The sequence below is a fragment of the Engraulis encrasicolus genome, chromosome 3, assembly GCF_034702125.1.
Source record: "Engraulis encrasicolus isolate BLACKSEA-1 chromosome 3, IST_EnEncr_1.0, whole genome shotgun sequence".
Classification (NCBI taxonomy): Eukaryota; Metazoa; Chordata; class Actinopteri; order Clupeiformes; family Engraulidae; genus Engraulis; species Engraulis encrasicolus.
The window spans coordinates 40695361-40705392 of record NC_085859.1 but is presented as its reverse complement, the minus strand read 5'-3'; the positions used below and the strand labels follow the sequence as shown (position 1 = coordinate 40705392).

At 45.2% G+C, this 10032-nt stretch overlaps 1 protein-coding gene across 2 annotated transcripts in view; it reads right to left on the bottom strand.

Moving 5' to 3' along the window:
- znrf3 (zinc and ring finger 3) overlaps nucleotides 1-7655 on the bottom strand; it is a 109574-nt gene extending 101919 nt beyond the window's left edge. For both annotated transcript variants that reach the window (XM_063195415.1, XM_063195416.1), the window contains exon 1: nucleotides 7156-7655. In XM_063195415.1, the coding sequence (XP_063051485.1) occupies nucleotides 7156-7386 (231 nt within the window). In that variant the 5' untranslated portion in view covers nucleotides 7387-7655. The remainder of the gene's footprint in view (nucleotides 1-7155) is intronic.
- Nucleotides 7656-10032: the final 2377 nt, after the last annotated feature.

Below are 10032 nucleotides of genomic sequence, written 5' to 3'. Positions count from 1 at the left end.
AAGTCAAAGAGGTTGGTGGTTAGAGTAGATAGCACTTAAAATACAGCTGTGACCACAAAACCAATAAATGGAAAAAGTAGTCGCGAAGCACTTTAACCTTTTAAACTCATGGCTGGATACGGCTGCTGCTGCTACCGCTGCAGCCGAGGGAGAGGAAGGGAGGGCTGTCTCTCTCTCTCTCTCTTTCTTTCTCTCCCGCTCTCTCTCTCTCTCTCTCTCTCTTTTTCGGTACCTCTAAGCGTCTAGGACAGAGCCATACCAGACTCCAGGGATTTGCAGTCTGTCTGAATGCCGAAAAAAAAGCCAAACCAAGCTCTCATTATCGTCCTAATTTAGCACACAACACTGCTGCTCTCGAAGAGGTGGGACACTCGCTGCGATAGTAACGGACTGCTCGAGCAGAAAAGGCACACTAGAGGAGTGAGTCTCTACCACACACACACACACACACACACACACACACACACACACACACACACACACACACACACACACACACACACACACACACACACACACACACACACACACACACACACACACACACTTTTTCATATATCACGTGAAAACAGAAGACAGCTAATTTCACACTTGAGGATACTTGACATTCATTTTCATTCAGGTTTTCCTGGTGGTGCGTGCAGATATGGGCTTGTCCGTCAGGATAGAGGGGCACATGCATAAGTTTTCCATCCTCTCTATGGATCAATGCTGGGGAGCTCACTCCATTCCCTTCCCCTTCCCTTCCCTCTCCCCAGCCCCTCTTTCAATCCTTTCGCTACCAATGGGTTCTCTACCTCATCCTAACTACTGTCCTCCCTTGTGCTTCTGGCCTCAAGGTGACATCACAAGACATCAGGAATAGTCCCCAAGACGTTGTTGTGGCTATGTCCAAGGATGGATTACTGCAAGGGCCTACCGGGCCCAGGCCCAGGGGCCCAAGAGTCCAGAGGGCCCTGAAGCCCAATCCTCTAAATTTCCATTCTCATGTTGTGTAAAATCACACTTTTAACAACTCTATTTTCACATATTTTCAGGGGAAAACACCTGAATGCCCAACAATATAGGGTCTCTAACATCTGGAGGGGGCCCTTTCTTGTTGTCTGGCCCAGGGGCCCATGGAGTCATGATCCGTCCCTGGGCTAAGTGCAAGGCCATAAGCACAGGTCATGCATGGGAGCTAGGATAACGGAAGGAACTCCCACCTCTCTCTCTCTCAATCACTTCTGTCCCTCCCTCACTGGTCCATATCCGTGAAAGAAGTCGATGGCGTAGGTGTTGGCCACATTCTTTTTTTTTTTTTTTTGAACTTTATTTATGATAGTATAGTGAAGATGGTGACAGGAAGCGAGTGGGGAGAGAGAGAGACAGGGAAGGACCGGGAAAGGACCTGAGCCTGGAATCAAACCCGGGTAGCGAACGAGTGCCATACCGTTAGGCCACGGTTGGGTCTGTATTGGCCACATTCTTGTGCTGCGTGATTCAATTCATGGGAAGAGCGGCACATGGTCACCTCAGCACAAGGCAAGCGCCACGTCTCTGCTCTCCTGCCTCCCACAGCACCATAACTGACTCCTCGGCTCTACCCTGGCCTAACGGTAGGGCACTCATCTACTACGCGGCCGACCCGGATTCGATTCCCGGCCCAGGTACTTTGCCGGCCCTTCCCAGTCTCCCTCTCTCCCCACTCGCTTCCCATCACCATTTTCACCGTACTATCATAAATAAAAGTCAAAAAGAACAAAAAAAATATCTTAAAATAAAAATAAATAGCTGACTCTTGACTGACTGACTGACTGACTGACTGACTGACCGACTGACTGACTGACTGACCGACTGACCGACTGTGTGAGTGAGTGACTGTGACCGTGTACTGTGCTGCGCTCATCTGCTTGCGACTGAGTCTGGAAATGAGTGTCAGATGTGGCAGCTGTGTGCATAAGCTCCAGAGGAAATGACATCGCAGCAGGCCCACAAAGCGCCCGAGAAGGAGGAAAAAAAGGGGGGAAGGAGAATAAAAGTATGGCTGTCTGCATTGGCATTTGAGGCCACACTTGAGAGGACTTTACACCGGAAACTTTTTTTTTCATTTTCTCTTTCTGAAGGACACACTATTATTTCTTTATTATTGTTGCAGTTTAGTTTTCATCAGCTGGATCTTCAAAAAGCCTGAAAATCGGTTGCAGGTCAACCATGGGAATGTGTCGGCATTAGACGCCGTCACGCTGCGCAGCATCCAAAGGGTGGGGTAAGCCAAGCCATTAGGGCTTGCTGATGTATGGTTCCACCACCTCATCCATTGTCTCCCGCCCGCGCTAGGGCTATGTAGGCAGTAGGGATGGCACAAACCGCACCGAAAACCGAAACCGTACAATTCACACACATACCGAACCGAACCGTGCAATCCATCGCAAACCGCAATTCATGTACTGCCCAGAAAAATATGTAAAACATATTCTAGACAGATATAGAACAGATTCTAGGAGTATCTTATCCAGTCTGTCTGATTAAAATATTAGCGTATAAGACCAAATCAGAGGATGACACAATTAAAATCACACCATTTTCACATTATAAGCCTATACAAACCATATGTAGGATATTAAGTCATAAGTCCGATTCTATTAGCCAGTGCACCATTTATCATGAACTAAAAAAAAGAACCGTAGAGAACCGAAAACCGTGACCTTGACACCGTGATATGAACCGAACCGTGAATTTTGTGAACCGTACCACCCCTAGTAGGCAGCCTACTCCCCTGGGGACTGGCATGGGGCCGGAGCGGTGTTCAACAAAGCTGAGGAACTGCATCTGAGCTTATAATGCATAACTGTGCCACCTGAGATGAATCACACTTAGCTACTCAGAACGCGGAGCAAGGAATTCAGCAGATTCAGGACAGATTGAGGACATATCAAACATGCACCTTAAGTAGCATGAAGTAGGCGACTTTGAAAACACACACGAATGTGCCCGCGCGCACACACACACACACTTCTTGCTGCCAAGTTGGCCAGAGAGATGATATAATACAGCATGTTGTGACGTTTTCCTTCAGAAACACACATCTTGCTGCACAGTCGGCAAGACTATTGTCACTGTATAGGGATCATTTACTTTTCAGAACACCAAAAAAACAGCCTGATAATGAGGTCAGACTACCGGTTAACAATCATGGCAACTACTTCCAAAACTTTTGAAGAGGATGGCACACCTTCTTAGTTAGTTGAAATATGTACTTAAAAGAGCAAAATAAGTCATTTATAAAACAACAAGTGACTACAAGACCATTCAATTCAATTCAAGACGTGGTGGTGGATTAAAACATTTTACAAAACCATTAGGGCCTAATCCAGTCCAATCAAGCAAATTCTTTTCAACCATGAGTCAGCTGAATGACATCAGACCCCAGACACTTTCACAGCATTCAAAATGCAACACCCCAGCCAACTCCGGTCCAGGGAAAAACCACACAGAACCCTCAGCTGCCAGGAGAATAATTTGAAAAGACATTGATTACCTTCCCATTGAGCAACATAAACACACACACACATACACACACACACACTACACACTACACACACACCACTACCAAACTCCAGACGGATGAGGGGACCTTGCCAAGGGGAACATTGGTTTTGCGAATTAGCCAACGCCAGTCACCTCATTTTCCCCTAACATGGAGCAAGTAGCAAATTGAGTTAATTTATTTGTTTTGGCCCATGAAGTAGGTACTGTTTTTTTCCTTCGTCCTCTTTTTTTTTCGCTGTCTGTGAGAAGGGAAAGGTTGCCTGGGGATGGTGGTAGTGGTGGTGGGCGGGGGTTATTGAAGAGGAACATTGTAGTTGGTGGTTCCCTTTTATTTTATTTTATTTTATATTTTTTTGGTCTTTTTGACTTTATTTATAATAGGACAGTGACGGTGGTGACAGGAAGCGAGCGGGAGAGAGAGAGAGATCGGGGAGGGGACGGCAAATGACCCGGACCGGGAATCGAAACCTGGTTGGCCGCATGGCGAACGTGTGCCCTACCATACGTGCCACGGTAGGGCCGGTGGTTCCCTTTTCATGTCAGGGGTTAGCTCTGCACTGGCCCTGCATAGCACAACCCCACATAGACAGACATCTGACTCACCCATCCCCTACCTGTCTGAGGACATCTCAGTGCAACTTTAAACCAGGTGAGGTTACACAGGCTGGCGTTGACTGACCAACAGTGGGGTTTTTGGGGGCATCAAGTCTACCAGAAATATTTGGGTCTGAGGCCTAAAAAAACCCACAGAGAGGGCAGAAGGTAGACGCCTCGGGTTGAAAACAGGAGCCCACGCTGGTGTGTGTGTGTATGTGTGTGTTTATGTACGCATGATGCATGTGTGTGTGTGTGTGTGTGTGTGCGCATGCAAGTGTGCATGCACGCAAGTGTGTATGTGCATGCATACATGTAAGTGTGTATGTGTATGCAATATGCATGCATGCAAGTGTGTGTGTGTACGTGTGTACGTGTGTACGTGTGTGTGTGTTTGTGTGTGTGTGGCACCAGGAATAAGGACTTCTGAGCCAGGAAGAAAAGCGTTCGACACATGAGGGCCAGAACGTACTTGAGGGATTCTTGCAATGCCACAAAAGCAGCAGACATGCACTGGACTGGACTGGACTGGAATAAATATCAGGCTTCAAGGGAAACTGGCCAATGTAGAGTAGACTACACTCAGTGGGGCTGGGCTTCAGTTGCCAATTTAACATTTCCATGCATTTGTACTCTTTCAAAACATGTCACTCGGTCTATTTCACGGATCTGCTAAAACGTTGTTCTGTTGAGTTCATAATCTTCCTCGAGAACAGAGACCATTGCAAGCGATAAACATCTTCACTTTTGACTTACGGATACACTGAAAAACTGGGCATGGCCACCAGAATCAAGCCTCATCTCCAAACCACAATGTCATCCAAGTATACACCAATACGCCAAAGCAGTCAAAACAATGACCCAGCATGTTAAGTCTGTGTAAGAGTTTGCGCTTTGAATCAAAAGCCGAGGAAAGGATACCAGCTTTCTAAATCCGCAGAGGCCCACTCTGAATCGCTGAGACAGCTGCGTATCTGTGATAAATTCCGACAAGCCTCTGAAGAATTGGATTTACTAACACTTGGAGGCAAACTCAGCCACGAAAACAACCCCTGAGAACTTGCACACGATATCTGTTACCTTCAGTCAAATTTCACTTAACTTAAGTTTGATGATGTAGTAGGGGACTTCTCTCCAAAATTGAAAACCACCACCACCACTACTGGACAAACATGAATCAATGTCCAAGTGTTCAGACTGCTCTGCTTCTAAGTGCAGTCACATTCCAACTGTGTCTGCTCTGCAAGGCGAAACCTAAATATATAACATCCATTTAAAGTTTTTAGTTTTTTTGACACCCATAAATTCTCATTTCCTTTCTCTGAAATACATAGGCTACAGCAAGGCATGAAGGAATGCGAAATTAAAAATGGCATTTCAGTCCAAAACGGGTATGGTTTGCAAAAGTATAGGTTTCACATACTGCAACCTTTCATACAGTTCGGCTTTAGTAGCCTATGTAGGCCTTAAACAGCAACAGAGTGCACAGCAACAGAGTCCGTTCTAAGGCACTGTCTCCTTGCAGGTGGGAATGCAAAGAATAGAAGGTCTTTTTCACCTTTTTTACTTTTTCACAAATACTTTTAATGCATTACATCAATTGAAAAAAAATACATGCATGTGACAGCACACAAAATGAAAATATACAACGTTTCCCCTGCTGCTCTTGTGATTTCGCTGTCAACACCATTCGGGTAACAACTAGTGTTTGTCTGAATGTGGAAGGTGTGTTTGTGTGGAGAAGCAGTTGTCCACGAGACGTGAGCGCCTTCTCCATGTCGGAAAACGTGGGCTGGGGAACACAGCCGTGTGCTAACTTTGATCCGCACGGCACTTGGTGGCTTCTGAGGTCCCTTTCATGTGCTTGAACTACCCCTTCGCCATTAACATCCCGAACTTGCTTACTTTCAGTTAATAAACTTACGCCGTGGGAGTAATAATCAAATAGACCTAGCTCTACACAAGCCATGATCAAAGGCGCTGGACAACTTGCTCCCTTCAGTCAGACAACAACAATCGGTCCACGGTCTCCGTTTACATGTAAAAGCTGCACCGATTGGAGGGGAATGGGGTGTAACATATCCAACACTACGCTCCGAACTTGGAGAGCTTTCAAAGCATTTGATAAACTTGTCCTAGGGTAGAACTACACACACACACGATGATGTGGATCAGATCTACTCAGTCAACACGAAATACTTCCACATAACTTTGCTACGAATAAGGGCAACGTTTTTTTTTCCAAAGCGTTCTTTCTTCTGTAGTCTCTGTACTGATAGGCTTCTAGTGTTTGCATTGTAGCTACTTATTCCAACAGCGCTACACTGAGTCGCTGTTCGCTACACTCAAACTTCAAAGGAATCGACCAGATTCCAGTCTGGATAAATTTTAACACAGCGCGTTACAAATTTACAGGCGATTGGAGCGGGAAACAGTCTGTCTTCTGTAGAATCAACATTCCATTTAATTCAGAGTTCTACAGAGTTCCAGGCCCGTCATGACATGCTTTCCTACATCAAACAAACCCCATCTACAAAAGGCAAGCCATTCTTTCGTGTTGTGGTGTAGCCTTAAAGTACCGGTAGTCAACTTTTATAAATGTATGTTTTCCCCCGCAAACCTCAGGCGATTATTCAACATCTGATACCTTGTCAAAAAATACAACTATTGATTAACTCAAAACTTCAAAGCAAGATAGTTTAAATGTAAGGTAAGGAGTATGGTGTTGTGTAAACATGTACATACACTTTACAGATATGGTGCACATTCGATGAAGTGATGATAGCATGTTTTATTGAGTTGGGGTTTACTAGATAACATTAGAGGCCATCTTGTGCTTGTGACCGCAGAGCTAGTTAGCTAGCTAGTACCATCCTCACGTAGCGCAGCCCCCCTCCAGCCCCCCACGCCGCCCCCCATCAAAAAGTTGTGGCGAGGAGCGTCAGAAGTAAGAAGAAAATCGAAAAGCAATCACGTGCAATGATCGCATAATGATCGAACAGTTACAACTAATAGAATGTGTTTACATACTTGTACGATTTCACCCTCTGCGCTGATTGTGGCTCCTGCTTTGGAAAATCGTCCTTGCAAACCGGTCGTGTAAGTGGTATAATCTCCATTTGGACTTGACTCAAAAAGCACAACTTCCACAAAGGCTGTATCCTTGGTCGATACGGTTCCCAAGCAAGAGATGACCACGAGAATCACCAAGACCACCGAATCTGCTACACAACCTAACCCTCTCCTTGGTAAAATCATCATCTTGCCGGTTGGATATGCGCCGATCGGGACATAATTTCCAATGGTTTCAAGGTATTGAATAAGAAATTAAATCTAACTGGAACAGCCGAGTCTCGGACCGCGATGTTCAATGGATTGTTTCACCAAAAAACTCTGCCCTTCACGATTCGTGCTTATTTCACCATTGCAGCTTTCTGAGTTGCACTGCTTGCTAGTTCGCCTGTCTGCTTGCCTGCTTGCTTGACTGCCAGTACAGCTAGCTAGCTTGCTTGTGCTGCTCTCTCCCTCTCTTTGACTCCCCCTCTCCCTCTCTAGCCCTACAAAGCGGAGATCCTTTGATCTCCAAACACGTGATTTTTCTTTCTTTTTTTCTTTTTTTTCAAAAGGGTTGTCCCCACGAGGTCCCCACCCACCAATCTTCATGACCCTCAAACTTCCACTCCCCGCTTTGGAGTGCCATTGCTGTTGTTAAGGTGGCTCAGCTACTTGCTTACCTTTTTCCCCACGAAATACTATTCAATCAACAACGTTTCTTGAAAAAACAAAACTTGAATCTTCCATTCGGATCACTCTAAAACAGGTGCGCCAAGTTGGCCTCCACGGGCACAAACATAATACCGTAATTTGAACTTTGAAAGAGAGAGAGCGATCTTCCTTAACTGTGTCATAGCCCTCTTTACACTATTCCACTATTATTCATTGGGGCAAAATTTAAATCTCATTTCTGAGTGTTTAGGCTCAATTACGGCTGTGCACTCGATGCCAAGAGTTGAATCTCTTACTTTCTCTTTTTAATCGTATTACATCAAAATGTAAGATGTGCACCATAGTTTCATCTAGATCTGTTAAACACATTTGACTCAATTTTAAGTTGGTATAGGCCTATACTTTAAAGGACTTACATCATGTTTGTAAAATATAGTCAAACTTTTTTTTTTACATAGGCCTAATGAAGTGAAATTGACTTTGTATTATGTAAATGTTTTGTATTGATGAGCTTGCTTATAACAAAAAATACATAGAATTAATTTTGTTTACTTTTTTATTTATCTTTATTATTTTATTATTTATCTTTATTATTTTATTTTATTAATTCATTAAGAAGGAAATAAACTTCAGTAAGTTGTCATTTCCCTTAATGCTCAACCACACTGTTTTTTGTTGTAGTTATCTGTGGTATCTTCAAGGCGTTGCTGTCCTGGGTGTAGACTACTCATTCTTGGTAAGACGAGCTGACAGACTAATTGTAGATAATTTCAATAATTCTCTTGGCAAATCCTTCCTGAAGAGCTAAAAGACTGCTCCTTTAGCTGGGGGTAGGACTTGAAAGTGGATAATGGTTTGTAATGGCTTTGCACTCAATGTCAAGCAAAGCAAATATGGTCAGAGGTTTGTAAAATTCTGTTTATTTTCCAACCCGTTCCCACTTCGTTTAGAGTGCTTGTGTGTGTGTGTGTGTGTGTGTGTGTGTGTGTGTGTGTGTGTGTGTGTGTGTGTGTGTGTGTGTGTGTGTGTGTGTGTGTGTGCGTGCGTGCGCATGCATGTTTGTAAGAGAGAGAAGTGCGTGTGTGCTTGTGTCCACATGCGTGTATGTGTGTGTGTATTTGGTGCACGCTTGCGTTCATGCAGTTTGTGCCTGTGTGTTTGTGTGTGTGTGTGTGTGTGTGTGTGTGTGTGTGTGTGTGTGTGCGAGAGAGAGAGAGGGAGAGAGAGAAAGAGGGAGAGAGAGAAAGAGGGAGAGAGAAAGAGAGAGAGTGAGAGAAGCCCACAAGGCACATTTAGTCCTTTTCAGTCTGGGACAGATGTGGCATAGTTTTGGAAAAGTCTCCCGAAGCTTTTGCCAGACCAGGGCCAGATTGCAAGATTACCCAACTGCCACTGTCAGGGCCGCTGACAGCTTTTGCCGGGCCCGGGACAAAGTCATTTAAAAGGGCCCCCAATCCTTTTTTTGTGGTCTTTTTTCGACTTTATTTGATTGGACAGTGTGAGAGGTGGACAGGAAGTGAATTGGGAAAGAAACAGGGAGGGGTCGGCAAAGGACCCGGGCCGGGAATGAAACCCGGGTCAGCCGCATGGCAGACGAGGGCCCTACCGGTTGGCCACGGCAGGGCCGAAAGGGCCCACAATCCAATACATACTACAATGAAATAATGACCCAATTTTGGTACCCGTCTCTCCCTGGGCCCGGGACAACTGATCCTTTTGTCCTACTCTGTCGACTTCCCTGGCCACTGGGACAGAAGTTTGGCACTGCATCCTTCACTCAGGACCCTATAAGCTAATGGCAGTCAGTGCAGTGGTAGTCCATGTGTCCGAGAGCAACATAATGCGGCCAGCGCACATCTCTGCCATCACCTCTTGACAGAGATGTGTTAGGACAAAAAAGGCCCGGGCATTTTTGCAGGCCACCCCCTCTAAATAACCCTTCTTTGCATCTGCACTTGTTCTTCTGTATATTTCCTGTGCACTTGCATCTGCTAATGATATTGGCTACGATTATGTCCTCATTTGTAAGTTGTTTTGGTTATAAAGCGTCTGTCAAATCCAATGTAATGTACTGTAATGTACGGTTACAGCATCCGCCCCCTAGGACCGCCGAGCCACCGGGCAAATACCCTGTATTCCAGATTACCAGTCCAAGCCTGCCTCTTAAAGTTAGCTTCCAGC